General features: G+C 27.9%; 1 protein-coding gene across 3 annotated transcripts in view; it reads left to right on the top strand.

The window, feature by feature from the left end:
• The window catches only part of LOC126833044 (uncharacterized), a 23,496-nt gene extending 4,255 nt beyond the window's left edge, over positions 1-19,241 (top strand). The window contains exons 1-6 of one of the 3 annotated variants that reach the window (XM_050564159.1): positions 14,901-15,021; positions 15,123-15,151; positions 17,466-17,486; positions 17,829-17,849; positions 18,406-18,699; positions 18,942-19,241. In XM_050564159.1, coding sequence (XP_050420116.1) covers positions 14,972-15,021; positions 15,123-15,151; positions 17,466-17,486; positions 17,829-17,849; positions 18,406-18,699; positions 18,942-19,150 — 624 coding nt within the window. In that variant the 5' untranslated portion in view covers positions 14,901-14,971 and the 3' untranslated portion in view covers positions 19,151-19,241. Of the gene's footprint in view, positions 1-14,900; positions 15,022-15,122; positions 15,152-17,465; positions 17,487-17,828; positions 17,850-18,375; positions 18,700-18,941 lie in introns of those variants that run through there. The other 2 variants (XM_050564158.1, XM_050564161.1) reach the window with 2 other exon arrangements.

Below are 19,241 nucleotides of genomic sequence, written 5' to 3'. Positions count from 1 at the left end.
GATTAATTCATTTTATTTTAACTAACATTTTTTTTCGGTTTTTTGTATTTAACCGATTTCTTCATATATCAAGGCTATCGATCAAAAATCGTACTTACAAGGTACTTTTTTGAGTTAAAAATTTGAAATTCCACCCCTTTCCCTTTAAAACCAAGAAAAAAATGACACATTTTTTAAACTTAAAATTACGGCGCTCTATAACTTCTTTAAAAATAGTTATATTAGCTCCAAATTTCTATGGAATATTCTTAAAACATAGAACTACCGATGAACGCCGACAAAACAAAAAAAAATATCTTAAATCCTTTCCCTAGTAGGGGTTGACATATTTTTATTATTTCGCTTTCTCATGTGGAGTTTTAGTGATTTAGGTCTGGATATTAGACAAAAGTTAGGTTTGAAATATCCCTAAAACACATACTATTTTCTAAAAAATCTGTAGTCAAACTTTATTTTTATTAAGTAAAAACCAAACAAATGGGGAAGATTACACCTTGGCTATAGTCAATATCTAGGTTGTTTTATGTGTGTGAATCATCAGTCAACAAATATTTTAAAATACATACAGGGTTATTTTTTTTTATCATGGGCCACTCACTGGGATTAATTGATAATTTAATTTTTTTTTTCCATAGTGATTTCGTTTAATGTGATCTCAATTTTCCATGAATTTTTATGTTTATACCCTCTCCTTAGGGTGGCGCAAAAAAAAGTGGTTTTTTTTTAGCCCACCACTAAAATTTAATCTTTATAAATAAGTTTATCAAAATTTGGGGTCATTTGGTAAAGTTTAACTGGTCGCTCAACGCGATTTAATATCAATTTTAGGCATTTTTCGTTAATTTGCACAATTTGTTGTCTAAAACTATTCAATATTCTCTGAGTGACTGTTTTGTTCGAGTCCTAAGAAGTTATTTTATCGTTTGATATAATAATCTATAAAATCTAATTTCGTTTATTATGGTTTCATAGTAATTTTAGTTATTAAATATACGTTTTTTTATTATTTCCAAAGTCAAACTCAAAAAAAGATTGAATGTTTTTTTTTTAAAAACACATTTTAGGACTTAAATTATTTTGATATTACATTTCAAAGTAGAAAATGTGTACAAAACAAATAACAACTATAGGCACACAAAATCGCTACGATTTATTTTTAAAATCGAGCAGGGGAAGTATATTACATTTTCTAGCTAAAATAAATATCGACACGACCAAAATCCATTAAACACATAATATGTTTCATTTTAACTAAAACCTTTATGCGGTATTTTTTTAACAGCAATTTTTGCATTTTGCTGTTTTGTAATACATTTTCTGTCTATAATGAGTTCAAATCCAAGTGCGTTTTATTTATCTAAGCATTTTTCATTGCTGCCAAATGTGGTATTAATTGTTTTTTTTAAACACTGCACGCTTAAAATTGTGGTGCCGGGTTCTTACTATCCTCAAAAAAGCTTCGAAGCGTTTATTTAAAAGTGATTTTATCACTTTCAGCTATAATCATTTTTTTAGACTTGAGACCTTCCCCATTCCCTCTGTACTGGCTTTTTCTGTTTAAGTTCTAGAAAGTTTTCATTTTAAACTATACCCGCTTCAGACTCAGCTAGTTTTTGTCTGTGCCAATTTAAAGTTTAACCTTTGCTAGATTTTGCTTTTTTGCTCATTGCTTATGCTTATACTATTCCGAATAAAATCTAGAAATTACTTCAACATTCATAATCTATGAAATCTAATTTCGTTTATTATGGTTTCATAGTAATTTTAATTATTAAATATACGTTTTTTTATTATTTCCAAAGTCAAACTCAAAAAAAGATTGAATGTTTTTTTTTTAAAAACACATTTTAGGACTTAAATTATTTTGATATTACATTTCATAGTAGAAAATGTGTACAAAACAAATAACAACTATAGGCACACAAAATCGCTACGATTTATTTTTAAAATCGAGCAGGGGAAGTATATTACATTTTCTAGCTAAAATAAATATCGACACGACCAAAATCCATTAAACACATAATATGTTTCATTTTAACTAAAACCTTTATGCGGTATTTTTTTAACAGCAATTTTTGCATTTTGCTGTTTTGTAATACATTTTCTGTCTATAATGAGTTCAAATCCAAGTGCGTTTTATTTATCTAAGCATTTTTCATTGCTGCCAAATGTGGTATTAATTGTTTTTTTTAAACACTGCACGCTTAAAATTGTGGTGCCGGGTTCTTACTATCCTCAAAAAAGCTTCGAAGCGTTTATTTAAAAGTGATTTTATCACTTTCAGCTATAATCATTTTTTTAGACTTGAGACCTTCCCCATTCCCACTGTACTGGCTTTTTCTGTATAAGTTCTAGAAAGTTTTCATTTTAAACTATACCCGCTTCAGACTCAGCTAGTTTTTGTCTGTGCTAATTTAAAGTTTAACCTTTGCTAGATTTTGCTTTTTTGCTTATTGCTTATGCTTATACTATTCCGAATAAAATCTAGAAATTACTTCAACATTCATAATCTATGAAATCTAATTTCGTTTATTATGGTATCATAGTAATTTTAATTATTAAATATACGTTTTTTTATTATTTCCAAAGTCAAACTCAAAAAAGATTGAATGTTTTTTTTTTAAAAACACATTTTAGGACTTAAATTATTTTGATATTACATTTCAAAGTAGAAAATGTGTACAAAACAAATAACAGCTATAGGCACACAAAATCGCTACGATTTATTTTTAAAATCGAGCAGGGGAAGTATATTACATTTTCTAGCTAAAATAAATATCGACACGACCAAAATCCATTAAACACATAATTTGTTTCATTTTAACTAAAACCTTTATGCGGTATTTTTTTAACAGCAATTTTTGCATTTTGCTGTTTTGTAATACATTTTCTGTCTATAATGAGTTCAAATCCAAGTGCGTTTTATTTATCTAAGCATTTTTCATTGCTGCCAAATGTGGTATTAATTGTTTTTTTTAAACACTGCACGCTTAAAATTGTGGTGCCGGGTTCTTACTATCCTCAAAAAAGCTTCGAAGCGTTTATTTAAAAGTGATTTTATCACTTTCAGCTATAATCATTTTTTTAGACTTGAGACCTTCCCCATTCCCTCTGTACTGGCTTTTTCTGTTTAAGTTCTAGAAAGTTTTCATTTTAAACTATATCCGCTTCAGACTCAGCTTTTTTTTGTCTGTGCCAATTTAAAGTTTAACCTTTGCTAGATTTTGCTTTTTTGCTCATTGCTTATGCTTATACTATTCCGAATAAAATCTAGAAATTACTTCAACATTCATAATCTATAAAATCTAATTTCGTTTATTATGGTTTCATAGTAATTTTAATTATTAAATATACGTTTTTTTATTATTTCCAAAGTCAAACTCAAAAAAAGATTAAATGTTTTTTTTTTTAAAACACATTTTAGGACTTAAATTATTTTGATATTACATTTCAAAGTAGAAAATGTGTACAAAACAAATAACAGCTATAGGCACACAAAATCGCTACGATTTATTTTTAAAATCGAGCAGGGGAAGTATATTACCTTTTCTAGCTAAAATAAATATCGACACGACCAAAATCTATTAAACATATTATGTGTTTCGTTTTAACTAAAACCTTTATGCGGTATTTTTTCTGTCTATAATGAGTTCAAATCCAAGTGCGTTTTATTTATCTAAGCATTTTTCATTGCTGCCAAATGTGGTATTAATTGTTTTTTTTAAACACTGCACGCTTAAAATTGTGGTGCCGGGTTCTTACTATCCTCAAAAAAGCTTCGAAGCGTTTATTTAAAAGTGATTTTATCACTTTCAGCTATAATCATTTTTTTAGACTTGAGACCTTCCCCATTCCCTCTGTACTGGCTTTTTCTGTTTAAGTTCTAGAAAGTTTTCATTTTAAACTATACCGCTTCAGACTCAGCTTTTTTTTGTCTGTGCCAATTTAAAGTTTAACCTTTGCTAGATTTTGCTTTTTTGCTCATTGCTTATGCTTATACTATTCCGAATAAAATCTAGAAATTACTTCAACATTCATAATCTATAAAATCTAATTTCGTTTATTATGGTTTCATAGTAATTTTAATTATTAAATATACGTTTTTTTATTATTTCCAAAGTCAAACTCAAAAAAAGATTGAATATATTTTTTTTAAAATCACATTTTAGGACTTAAATTATTTTGATATTACATTTCAAAGTAGAAAATGTGTACAAAACAAATAACAGCTATAGGCACACAAAATCGCTACGATTTATTTTTAAAATCGAGCAGGGGAAGTATATTACATTTTCTAGGTAAAATAAATATCGACACGACCAAAATCCATTAAACACATAATTTGTTTCATTTTAACTAAAACCTTTATGCGGTATTTTTTTAACAGCAATTTTTGCATTTTGCTGTTTTGTAATACATTTTCTGTCTATAATGAGTTCAAATCCAAGTGCGTTTTATTTATCTAAGCATTTTTCATTGCTGCCAAATGTGGTATTAATTGTTTTTTTTAAACACTGCACGCTTAAAATTGTGGTGCCGGGTTCTTACTATCCTCAAAAAAGCTTCGAAGCGTTTATTTAAAAGTGATTTTATCACTTTCAGCTATAATCATTTTTTTAGACTTGAGACCTTCCCCATTCCCTCTGTACTGGCTTTTTCTGTTTAAGTTCTAGAAAGTTTTCATTTTAAACTATACCCGCTTCAGACTCAGCTTTTTTTTGTCTGCGCCAATTTAAAGTTTAACCTTTGCTAGATTTTGCTTTTTTGCTCATTGCTTATGCTTATACTATTCCGAATAAAATCTAGAAATTACTTCAACATTCATAATCTATAAAATCTAATTTCGTTTATTATGGTTTCATAGTAATTTTAATTATTAAATATACGTTTTTTTATTATTTCCAAAGTCAAACTCAAAAAAGGATTGAATATATTTTTTTTAAAATCACATTTTAGGACTTAAATTATTTTGATATTATATTTCAAAGTAGAAAATGTGTACAAAACAAATAACAGCTATAGACACACAAAATCGCTACGATTTATTTTTAAAATCGAGCAGGGGAAGTATATTACATTTTCTAGCTAAAATAAATATCGACACGACCAAAATCCATTAAACACATAATTTGTTTCATTTTAACTAAAACCTTTATGCGGTATTTTTTTAACAACAATTTTTGCATTTTGCTGTTTTGTAATACATTTTCTGTCTATAATGAGTTCAAATCCAAGTGCGTTTTATTTATCTAAGCATTTTTCATTGCTGCCAAATGTGGTATTAATTGTTTTTTTTAAACACTGCACGCTTAAAATTGTGGTGCCGGGTTCTTACTATCCTCAAAAAAGCTTCGAAGCGTTTATTTAAAAGTGATTTTATCACTTTCAGCTATAATCATTTTTTTAGACTTGAGACCTTCCCCATTCCCTCTGTACTGGCTTTTTCTGTTTAAGTTCTAGAAAGTTTTCATTTTAAACTATATCCGCTTCAGACTCAGCTTTTTTTTGTCTGTGCCAATTTAAAGTTTAACCTTTGCTAGATTTTGCTTTTTTGCTCATTGCTTATGCTTATACTATTCCGAATAAAATCTAGAAATTACTTCAACATTCATAATCTATAAAATCTAATTTCGTTTATTATGGTTTCATAGTAATTTTAATTATTAAATATACGTTTTTTTATTATTTCCAAAGTCAAACTCAAAAAAAGATTAAATGTTTTTTTTTTTAAAACACATTTTAGGACTTAAATTATTTTGATATTACATTTCAAAGTAGAAAATGTGTACAAAACAAATAACAGCTATAGGCACACAAAATCGCTACGATTTATTTTTAAAATCGAGCAGGGGAAGTATATTACCTTTTCTAGCTAAAATAAATATCGACACGACCAAAATCTATTAAACATATTATGTGTTTCGTTTTAACTAAAACCTTTATGCGGTATTTTTTCTGTCTATAATGAGTTCAAATCCAAGTGCGTTTTATTTATCTAAGCATTTTTCATTGCTGCCAAATGTGGTATTAATTGTTTTTTTTTAAACACTGCACGCTTAAAATTGTGGTGCCGGGTTCTTACTATCCTCAAAAAAGCTTCGAAGCGTTTATTTAAAAGTGATTTTATCACTTTCAGCTATAATCATTTTTTTAGACTTGAGACCTTCCCCATTCCCTCTGTACTGGCTTTTTCTGTTTAAGTTCTAGAAAGTTTTCATTTTAAACTATACCCGCTTCAGACTCAGCTTTTTTTTGTCTGTGCCAATTTAAAGTTTAACCTTTGCTAGATTTTGCTTTTTTGCTCATTGCTTATGCTTATACTATTCCGAATAAAATCTAGAAATTACTTCAACATTCATAATCTATAAAATCTAATTTCGTTTATTATGGTTTCATAGTAATTTTAATTATTAAATATACGTTTTTTTTATTATTTCCAAAGTCAAACTCAAAAAAGATTGAATATATTTTTTTTAAAATCACATTTTAGGACTTAAATTATTTTGATATTACATTTCAAAGTAGAAAATGTGTACAAAACAAATAACAGCTATAGGCACACAAATCGCTACGATTTATTTTTAAAATCGAGCAGGGGAAGTATATTACATTTTCTAGGTAAAATAAATATCGACACGACCAAAATCCATTAAACACATAATTTGTTTCATTTTAACTAAAACCTTTATGCGTATTTTTTTAACAGCAATTTTTGCATTTTGCTGTTTTGTAATACATTTCTGTCTATAATGAGTTCAAATCCAAGTGCGTTTTATTTATCTAAGCATTTTTCATTGCTGCCAAATGTGGTATTAATTGTTTTTTTTAAACACTGCACGCTTAAAATTGTGGTGCCGGGTTCTTACTATCCTCAAAAAAGCTTCGAAGCGTTTATTTAAAAGTGATTTTATCACTTTCAGCTATAATCATTTTTTTAGACTTGAGACCTTCCCCATTCCCTCTGTACTGGCTTTTTCTGTTTAAGTTCTAGAAAGTTTTCATTTTAAACTATACCCGCTTCAGACTCAGCTTTTTTTTGTCTGTGCCAATTTAAAGTTTAACCTTTGCTAGATTTTGCTTTTTTGCTCATTGCTTATGCTTATACTATTCCGAATAAAATCTAGAAATTACTTCAACATTCATAATCTATAAAATCTAATTTCGTTTATTATGGTTTCATAGTAATTTTAATTATTAAATATACGTTTTTTTATTATTTCCAAAGTCAAACTCAAAAAAGGATTGAATATATTTTTTTTAAAATCACATTTTAGGACTTAAATTATTTTGATATTATATTTCAAAGTAGAAAATGTGTACAAAACAAATAACAGCTATAGGCACACAAAATCGCTACGATTTATTTTTAAAATCGAGCAGGGGAAGTATATTACATTTTCTAGCTAAAATAAATATCGACACGACCAAAATCTATTAAACATATTATGTGTTTCGTTTTAACTAAAACCTTTATGCGGTATTTTTCTGTCTATAATGAGTTCAAATCCAAGTGCGTTTTATTTATCTAAGCATTTTTCATTGCTGCCAAATGTGGTATTAATTGTTTTTTTTAAACACTGCACGCTTAAAATTGTGGTGCCGGGTTCTTACTATCCTCAAAAAAGCTTCGAAGCGTTTATTTAAAAGTGATTTTATCACTTTCAGCTATAATCATTTTTTTAGACTTGAGACCTTCCCCATTCCTCTGTACTGGCTTTTTCTGTTTAAGTTCTAGAAAGTTTTCATTTTAAACTATACCCGCTTCAGACTCAGCTTTTTTTTGTCTGTGCCAATTTAAAGTTTAACCTTTGCTAGATTTTGCTTTTTTGCTCATTGCTTATGCTTATACTATTCCGAATAAAATCTAGAAATTACTTCAACATTCATAATCTATAAAATCTAATTTCGTTTATTATGGTTTCATAGTAATTTTAATTATTAAATATACGTTTTTTTATTATTTCCAAAGTCAAACTCAAAAAAAGATTGAATATTTTTTTTTTAAAAACACATTTTAGGACTTAAATTATTTTGATATTACATTTCAAAGTAGAAAATGTGTACAAAACAAATAACAGCTATAGGCAAACAAAATCGCTACGATTTATTTTTAAAATCGAGCAGGGGAAGTATATTACATTTTCTAGCTAAAATAAATATCGACACGACCAAAATCCATTAAACACATAATTTGTTTCATTTTAACTAAAACCTTTATGCGGTATTTTTTTAACAGCAATTTTTGCATTTTGCTGTTTTGTAATACATTTTCTGTCTATAATGAGTTCAAATCCAAGTGCGTTTTATTTATCTAAGCATTTTTCATTGCTGCCAAATGTGGTATTAATTGTTTTTTTTAAACACTGCACGCTTAAAATTGTGGTGCCGGGTTCTTACTATCCTCAAAAAAGCTTCGAAGCGTTTATTTAAAAGTGATTTTATCACTTTCAGCTATAATCATTTTTTTAGACTTGAGACCTTCCCCATTCCCTCTGTACTGGCTTTTTCTGTTTAAGTTCTAGAAAGTTTTCATTTTAAACTATACCCGCTTCAGACTCAGCTTTTTTTTGTCTGTGCCAATTTAAAGTTTAACCTTTGCTAGATTTTGCTTTTTTGCTCATTGCTTATGCTTATACTATTCCGAATAAAATCTAGAAATTACTTCAACATTCATAATCTATAAAATCTAATTTCGTTTATTATGGTTTCATAGTAATTTTAATTATTAAATATACGTTTTTTTATTATTTCCAAAGTCAAACTCAAAAAAGATTGAATATATTTTTTTTAAAATCACATTTTAGGACTTAAATTATTTTGATATTACATTTCAAAGTAGAAAATGTGTACAAAACAAATAACAGCTATAGGCACACAAAATCGCTACGATTTATTTTTAAAATCGAGCAGGGAAGTATATTACATTTTCTAGGTAAAATAAATATCGACACGACCAAAATCCATTAAACACATAATTTGTTTCATTTTAACTAAAACCTTTATGCGGTATTTTTTTAACAGCAATTTTTGCATTTTGCTGTTTTGTAATACATTTTCTGTCTATAATGAGTTCAAATCCAAGTGCGTTTTATTTATCTAAGCATTTTTCATTGCTGCCAAATGTGGTATTAATTGTTTTTTTTAAACACTGCACGCTTAAAATTGTGGTGCCGGGTTCTTACTATCCTCAAAAAAGCTTCGAAGCGTTTATTTAAAAGTGATTTTATCACTTTCAGCTATAATCATTTTTTTAGACTTGAGACCTTCCCCATTCCCTCTGTACTGGCTTTTTCTGTTTAAGTTCTAGAAAGTTTTCATTTTAAACTATACCCGCTTCAGACTCAGCTTTTTTTTGTCTGCGCCAATTTAAAGTTTAACCTTTGCTAGATTTTGCTTTTTTGCTCATTGCTTATGCTTATACTATTCCGAATAAAATCTAGAAATTACTTCAACATTCATAATCTATAAAATCTAATTTCGTTTATTATGGTTTCATAGTAATTTTAATTATTAAATATACGTTTTTTTATTATTTCCAAAGTCAAACTCAAAAAAAGATTAAATGTTTTTTTTTTTAAAACACATTTTAGGACTTAAATTATTTTGATATTACATTTCAAAGTAGAAAATGTGTACAAAACAAATAACAGCTATAGGCACACAAAATCGCTACGATTTATTTTTAAAATCGAGCAGGGGAAGTATATTACATTTTCTAGCTAAAATAAATATCGACACGACCAAAATCTATTAAACATATTATGTGTTTCGTTTTAACTAAAACCTTTATGCGGTATTTTTTCTGTCTATAATGAGTTCAAATCCAAGTGCGTTTTATTTATCTAAGCATTTTTCATTGCTGCCAAATGTGGTATTAATTGTTTTTTTTAAACACTGCACGCTTAAAATTGTGGTGCCGGGTTCTTACTATCCTCAAAAAAGCTTCGAAGCGTTTATTTAAAAGTGATTTTATCACTTTCAGCTATAATCATTTTTTTAGACTTGAGACCTTCCCCATTCCCTCTGTACTGGCTTTTTCTGTTTAAGTTCTAGAAAGTTTTCATTTTAAACTATACCCGCTTCAGACTCAGCTTTTTTTTGTCTGTGCCAATTTAAAGTTTAACCTTTGCTAGATTTTGCTTTTTTGCTCATTGCTTATGCTTATACTATTCCGAATAAAATCTAGAAATTACTTCAACATTCATAATCTATGAAATCTAATTTCGTTTATTATGGTTTCATAGTAATTTTAATTATTAAATATACGTTTTTTTATTATTTCCAAAGTCAAACTCAAAAAAAGATTGAATATTTTTTTTTTAAAAACACATTTTAGGACTTAAATTATTTTGATATTACATTTCAAAGTAGAAAATGTGTACAAAACAAATAACAGCTATAGGCACACAAAATCGCTACGATTTATTTTTAAAATCGAGCAGGGGAAGTATATTACATTTTCTAGCTAAAATAAATATCGACACGACCAAAATCTATTAAACATATTATGTGTTTCATTTTAACTAAAACCTTTATGCGGTATTTTTTCTGTCTATAATGAGTTCAAATCCAAGTGCGTTTTATTTATCTAAGCATTTTTCATTGCTGCCAAATGTGGTATTAATTGTTTTTTTTTAAACACCGCACGCTTAAAATTGTGGTGCCGGGTTCTTATCCTCAAAAAAGCACCGAAGCGTTTATTTAAAAGTGATTTTATCACTTTCAGCTATAATCATTTTTATAGACTTGAGACCTTCCCCATTCCCACTGTACTGGCTTTTGCTGTATAAGTTCTAGAAAGTTTTCATTTTAAACTATACCCGCTTCAGACTCAGCTAGTTTTTGTCTGTGCCAATTTAAAGTTTAACCTTTGCTAGATTTTGCTTTTTTGTTCATTGCTTATGCTTATACTATTCCGAATAAAATCTAGAAATTACTTCAACATTTAAATAAAATCTAACGGTTCGCCACACCCGTTTGATTTATGTAATGGTTTTCTTGACTGAAAATATGAGAAAGCATTTTACTAATTAATAGTTATTAACAGATATTATAACTTTTCTCGGTACATTCAATGTTTGAAAGCTAAACTATGATAATACGTGTTTTTAAAGTATTTATGCCTTTGCCCACAATGACTTTTTAACTGCCGAATTGAATTCTTCATGTAGCAAGTCTAAACAATGCCTATTTATTTTAGCTGAAAATGAAATAATCATACACAATTTACTAAAATTAAAAAAAAAATACTTTTCAACAGCAGACCATATTTTTTAGACGTAGATTTTGGATTTAAAGTGATTTTTAATTACTTTAGGTTAAAGTTATTAAATTTATGAGCCACTCAATATAATAAATAGTTTATATTTATAAAAAAAGAACCTCAGCTATTGAAATTGTAAATATCTTAAAAATATTCACTAAAACAAAAGTTATTTCATTTGTCAAATATTTGTGGGACACGCTATAATTAAAAATAAAGTTCTATTTAAAAAAAAAAGTTAGTACTAATAACAAATGTACCATAATTTTGGACATTTTTGGAATTTTTCTAAGGATTTGTTCATATTATTCTACAAATAAGAGTCTTGAATGAAAAGTTGAAATATATTACTCAATGGGGGTAAACAATAATTGTGAATAATTAGGTGAATTGAAAAACGTTTAAGAAGTAACACATAATGGTAGTATAGTGTAATGGAACAACTAAGTATTGATTACACAAATAAGGTACACATAGTAACGGCTTTAAGGATCGATAAACTGATTAATTCATTTTATTTTAACTAACATTTTTTTTCGGTTTTTTGTATTTAACCGATTTCTTCATATATCAAGGCTATCGATCAAAAATCGTACTTACAAGGTACTTTTTTGAGTTAAAAATTTGAAATTCCACCCCTTTCCCCTTTAAAACCAAGAAAAAAATGACACATTTTTTAAACTTAAAATTACGGCGCTCTATAACTTCTTTAAAAATAGTTATATTAGCTCCAAATTTCTATGGAATATTCTTAAAACATAGAACTACCGATGAACGCCGACAAAACAAAAAAAAATATCTTAAATCCTTTCCCTAGTAGGGGTTGACATATTTTTATTATTTCGCTTTCTCATGTGGAGTTTTAGTGATTTAGGTCTGGATATTAGACAAAAGTTAGGTTTGAAATATCCCTAAAACACATACTATTTTCTAAAAAATCTGTAGTCAAACTTTATTTTTATTAAGTAAAAACCAAACAAATGGGGAAGATTACACCTTGGCTATAGTCAATATCTAGGTTGTTTTATGTGTGTGAATCATCAGTCAACAAATATTTTAAAATACATACAGGGTTATTTTTTTTTATCATGGGCCACTCACTGGGATTAATTGATAATTTAATTTTTTTTTTCCATAGTGATTTCGTTTAATGTGATCTCAATTTTCCATGAATTTTTATGTTTATACCCTCTCCTTAGGGTGGCGCAAAAAAAAGTGGTTTTTTTTTAGCCCACCACTAAAATTTAATCTTTATAAATAAGTTTATCAAAATTTGGGGTCATTTGGTAAAGTTTAACTGGTCGCTCAACGCGATTTAATATCAATTTTAGGCATTTTTCGTTAATTTGCACAATTTGTTGTCTAAAACTATTCAATATTCTCTGAGTGACTGTTTTGTTCGAGTCCTAAGAAGTTATTTTATCGTTTGATATAATAATCTATAAAATCTAATTTCGTTTATTATGGTTTCATAGTAATTTTAGTTATTAAATATACGTTTTTTTATTATTTCCAAAGTCAAACTCAAAAAAAGATTGAATGTTTTTTTTTTAAAAACACATTTTAGGACTTAAATTATTTTGATATTACATTTCAAAGTAGAAAATGTGTACAAAACAAATAACAACTATAGGCACACAAAATCGCTACGATTTATTTTTAAAATCGAGCAGGGGAAGTATATTACATTTTCTAGCTAAAATAAATATCGACACGACCAAAATCCATTAAACACATAATATGTTTCATTTTAACTAAAACCTTTATGCGGTATTTTTTTAACAGCAATTTTTGCATTTTGCTGTTTTGTAATACATTTTCTGTCTATAATGAGTTCAAATCCAAGTGCGTTTTATTTATCTAAGCATTTTTCATTGCTGCCAAATGTGGTATTAATTGTTTTTTTTAAACACTGCACGCTTAAAATTGTGGTGCCGGGTTCTTACTATCCTCAAAAAAGCTTCGAAGCGTTTATTTAAAAGTGATTTTATCACTTTCAGCTATAATCATTTTTTTAGACTTGAGACCTTCCCCATTCCCTCTGTACTGGCTTTTTCTGTTTAAGTTCTAGAAAGTTTTCATTTTAAACTATACCCGCTTCAGACTCAGCTAGTTTTTGTCTGTGCCAATTTAAAGTTTAACCTTTGCTAGATTTTGCTTTTTTGCTCATTGCTTATGCTTATACTATTCCGAATAAAATCTAGAAATTACTTCAACATTCATAATCTATGAAATCTAATTTCGTTTATTATGGTTTCATAGTAATTTTAATTATTAAATATACGTTTTTTTATTATTTCCAAAGTCAAACTCAAAAAAAGATTGAATGTTTTTTTTTTAAAAACACATTTTAGGACTTAAATTATTTTGATATTACATTTCATAGTAGAAAATGTGTACAAAACAAATAACAACTATAGGCACACAAAATCGCTACGATTTATTTTTAAAATCGAGCAGGGGAAGTATATTACATTTTCTAGCTAAAATAAATATCGACACGACCAAAATCCATTAAACACATAATATGTTTCATTTTAACTAAAACCTTTATGCGGTATTTTTTTAACAGCAATTTTTGCATTTTGCTGTTTTGTAATACATTTTCTGTCTATAATGAGTTCAAATCCAAGTGCGTTTTATTTATCTAAGCATTTTTCATTGCTGCCAAATGTGGTATTAATTGTTTTTTTTAAACACTGCACGCTTAAAATTGTGGTGCCGGGTTCTTACTATCCTCAAAAAAGCTTCGAAGCGTTTATTTAAAAGTGATTTTATCACTTTCAGCTATAATCATTTTTTTAGACTTGAGACCTTCCCCATTCCCACTGTACTGGCTTTTTCTGTATAAGTTCTAGAAAGTTTTCATTTTAAACTATACCCGCTTCAGACTCAGCTAGTTTTTGTCTGTGCTAATTTAAAGTTTAACCTTTGCTAGATTTTGCTTTTTTGCTTATTGCTTATGCTTATACTATTCCGAATAAAATCTAGAAATTACTTCAACATTCATAATCTATGAAATCTAATTTCGTTTATTATGGTATCATAGTAATTTTAATTATTAAATATACGTTTTTTTATTATTTCCAAAGTCAAACTCAAAAAAAGATTGAATGTTTTTTTTTTAAAAACACATTTTAGGACTTAAATTATTTTGATATTACATTTCAAAGTAGAAAATGTGTACAAAACAAATAACAGCTATAGGCACACAAATCGACAGCTATAGTTATGTACTTTAAATTTCAAATCTTAACCATTTAAATTTTAACCGCTAAGTAAAAATATAGTGTTCCATATTATTACATTTTTATTCCATGCAATTCCCAGCTTTTCTACCTTCCTCCTACTATCGATTTTGAGTTTTGACCTCGTAGAGGTATAGGTGGGTTGTGTGGAAGTGCCATTATTTTATAAGCCTGTGGTAATAAATTATTGTGTTTACAGTATAAAGTTCCCCGCATTATTTCTGTTTTATTTTTGTATAAACCAAATGTATTATGTATCTTCTATAGTTATTTGCTAGAGAACTATAATATTATGAATAAACTGTTCCCAAATAACATATTTTCGACTATACCACAAAATAATAATAATTTAGTGTTTTTCTTAAAAATACTGTAGTAACACACAGAAGTTAGAGTAGTCGAGTTAAGCAGTATATTATAACAGTTGAATATTATACTTTTATGATATTAATTATTAATTATGATGAATATCAAGATTATTCTTTTGCTTAGTCTAGTAGCTTATGTATTGTATGTATTTTTTTAAATATTATTTATAGTTAAAAATGTAATCGAATCTAGAGTTTTATGTGTATAAAATATACATTGATAAATTAACGTTAACTTTTCAGATGCGGCAGTAATACGTCTTCCCTACGTGGTAATTAAATAGAATTTAGTTGTTGGTTAGAAAAATAAACATTTTAAATAAATTGAATTTAAATATGTTACAAAATACCGAATAACTTTGTTAGGTACCCGAAACCGACCCAGATTTCGTTTGAAAATAACATGTTTATCAATTAAGCAGACACATAATAATATATTTTATTATAATATTTAAACTAAAAGTTTTAATTACAGTTTTCTTTTTTTGGAATTAGTGTCCTTTATTTATTTTAATTAATTTATGCTAATCCTCGGCAATGAAATATGTTATATTAGGTACCGCTTAATCACATAATATGTTTTTTTAACAGTTTACTTACTATAGTACTACAGTTTTTTTCGAAAACCCAATTTTTAACGCTTATATAAATGGTAAAATCACTATATTATTTCCTCTGAAGATTAAGATAAGTTAGATAATACAGGTTGATCTAATTATTACAATTGTATAATATTACCAAATATTTATATTTTTTATAACGTTTTTATGAACTCACTATCTTGTTTATCGTTCCGGGTGGAATCTTGCAACTCAAATTTCGAGCACTTCCCGATTAGCTATCCGGCTGAAACTTTCAGGGTAGCTCACAATTCGATGACAATGCATTATTAATCCACAAGAGGTTTAAAATTCCAACCCTAAGGGGGTTAAAATGGGGTCGATTTCTTGTCCGTCGTTCCGGGTGGAATCTTGCAATCAAAAAGACTTATTTCTCACCTGCCAGCAAAAATTATGCGTGGTGCGTTTGGGCGTGAACGGTGCTCAGGTATTAGCGGTACCAGGTTCAAACCCGGTTCCCATAATTACACTTTTTGCATTTTCTTACAAATTTTATTCAACTTTTATGATAATTTATATAGTAATTACAACTTAATTTCAACTTTTATGATAATTTATACAGTAATAAATCTAAAATTATAAGCTTTTAAATTGATTACTAATTCTTATGATAATCCTTCTGACCATGCAGCAATAATATTGTACATTTAAATGTATAGATACGTACACACGAAAACGAAAAAGAACAATATAACTAAAATAGATTAAAAAATTAATCTAAAAATAACGTTTTTATGCGCCTTCAAAAGTATAAAATAACCCTCCGGGGGTCTTGATAACCAAATAGGACAGATGAACTAGAAAAACGTGGGGCGCATCTTTACTACTTCACACGTCTGAGTATATAATAACATTCTCTTCTCATTAATAACTACCTTAACTCATAATTCATGCACAATCATCTTTTCTCTTCTAAATAAAATAATACTTAATGACATGTCATGTAAAATTGAGCATCACATTACTTTAAATGTTAAGCAAGTAGGTAGTTAACAAAAAAATTGAAGCAACCTACATAAAACAAACTTAAGAGAGAATAGCAATTAAGTCTTTTCAATTTGCAATGAAATTTAAGGCAAGTGGCACGGAAATCCATTAAATTTCATTCCCAAAAAAAAGTCATACTATCACTTTCTGATCCGTTCGGTTAGAGAGACAGCATTATGAGAGACAACTTAATGCATTAACATGAAAGCTTAGGTTTTAATATCTAAGTAGAAAGATGCGCCCCACGTTTTTCTAGTTCACCTGTCCTATTTGGTTATCAAGACCCCCGGAGGGTTATTTTATACTTTTGAAGGCGCATAAAAACGTTATTTTTAGATTAATTTTTTAATCTACTTTTTTTGTACTAAACTGAGCGCAATCAACTTTTGAAACTTAAACGTACATATTTAATTAACTTTTCAGATTAAGAATAATTTGCTGAAGAATTTGACTGAACTTTTAAAGTTACTTAAATTACAAATTTAAGACGGGAGTTGGAGTGTGGTAGAGTTAATCGCGCAGATAAAAATAATACTACACACCACCATTCCTCCCGTCCTCATTTTTAAACCTAATAACTTTAAATGTAATTATCCAAAATTAGTTTTCAAACTGTCAAAATGTTTATTAAATTATTCTTCATAGTTTGGGAGTGGGTAAAAATTTGTTAAAATTTAAGATCTCATTGAATAAAACACTATGGAAAAAATTGTATACCTGGTTACATCCTATAAGTTAATATGTGGATAATTTAAAAAATGTAACCGCATATTGTTATATTGAATAGAGTGTAGGTACCTAATTAAAAAAGAGCAGCTTCAGACTGCTATTATTTTGTTTAAGCTTTAACACTTATATTTTGACTAATAGTCTTCACTATCACACCTATTATGTACCCAATGTTGTTAATATATTTTAATTGTACTTTTATTTTATTTCGTTGGTCCCTTTGGCTTATTATATCTTGAATTATTTTCAGAAAACCTACTAAAAACTGACGGTATGTTTACAAAAATAAATAATTTGGGAAAGGGTAAAAGTATATGATAATTTAAGATCACATTGCATAGAAAGACTGCGGAAAAAAACATCTAACAACTGATTAATTCCTATAAGATATTAGGTAGAGTATTTAAAAAAAAAACCCTGTATTATGTTAAATTGAATAGAGTGTACAGAATAGCTTTAGACTAATTAATTTGTCGAAACCCTTATATTTTGAATAATACTTTTCATTATCATAGGTACCTATTATGTATACAATGTTGTTTATTTAGTTTAATTGTACATTTATTTTATTATGTTAGCCCCTTTGGCTTATTATAACTTGACTTATTTTCAGAAAACCTACCAGAAACTGCCGGTATGTTTAGGTTTACAAAATAATATCTAATAATTTACATAATATGTATATTTTCTTAAATTAATTTAATTTAAGTATATTATACTCATTCGCATTTATACTTCATAATTTTTAAAAAAGAATTGGTGAAAAAAATTTGTATTTACTATTTTTGTTCATCCGTTCAAAAGTTATATTCATTTGAAAGTGAGGATGACTGGTGACGGGAGGTGGAGTGCGGTAGAGTAAACCCCGTAGATTTATTTTTATCTGCGCGCGTTACCTAAAAATTATTTTGAATAAAATGGCTATCTTGAAAAAAAATAAAAATATGTGATAAAAAAAAACGACTGAAAAAAGTAAAACAGGTGCAAGTGCAATAAAAACTACGGTGCTTATAGCGCAAATGTGCATAAATTATTAAAAAAAAAAAAATTCTTAAAAATATTCACTAGAACAAAAGTTATTTCATTTGTCAAATCTTTGTGGGCCACCCTGTATAAAACGTATGTACCTAACCTAACCTCACAGTTAACGAAAAAAAAAGTTCCAGGAGATGATTTAGGATTTTTGACAGTAAACTACGAAGAGGATCAAGTATATAAAGGCGCAAACCCGGACTTTAAAAGACGCGACCTTGTGCTCAACGGTTGGACAAATCCAGGAGCCACATTTGGATGTCAAGATATAGTCATTAAATGGTATAACATGAATGATCTAGAGATCAATGGCAAACAAATTCTAGGAGTTAATGGAATCGATGGAATAGTAATCGATTACCACGAAGAAGGAGGAATTACAGTGAATGGTCAACCAAAAGAAGGATTCCAAGGTCTAAAAGCAGCGGGACAAACTGTTTTGAGAATGCCAGGTAGTTAATAGCATAATATTATTATTTGTATGTCTTAAAACTTGCTTAAGCATTGATTAATAAGGGAAGCTTTGCTTACAAAATATTTGTCTGTACATTGTCGGATTAGTAAAAGTTAAAAAAATAATCATATCACATAAGAAGTTTCAATAATTGTAGTAAGGTGATTTAAGACCCGTTTTATAAATAGTTGAAAATGTATACTTATTTAAAAATATATCATTTATTTTTACAAATTTTAGGCAAATACCCACCAGTGAAACTATTTGAAAATTCGGAAGTAACTATAGAGAGAAATCGCAATGGAATCATAATCGGTGGTGAAATAGTTCCAGGAATTGGTGAACGCGAGGATGCTGTGGTAGATATCCTTGTAAATGGAGGAATCGCTGTCAATGGTATAAAAATAAAAGGATTTGATCATATAAAACGACCAAAACCAAGTACTTAAATTATATAAATAGTATATAACTATTGTTATTACCTCGTATAAAATATAGTGTACTAAACTAATTTTAAAAATGAATCATTTTTGTAAAATC

This window comes from Adelges cooleyi, unplaced genomic scaffold (assembly GCF_023614345.1).
Source record: "Adelges cooleyi isolate 19-005CV unplaced genomic scaffold, UGA_ACOO_1.1 ACOO_flye_CR_arks_rails_tigmint_CR_PRNA_168, whole genome shotgun sequence".
In the NCBI taxonomy this organism is placed as follows: domain Eukaryota; kingdom Metazoa; phylum Arthropoda; class Insecta; order Hemiptera; family Adelgidae; genus Adelges; species Adelges cooleyi.
This window is presented reverse-complemented; position numbering and strand designations above follow the sequence as displayed.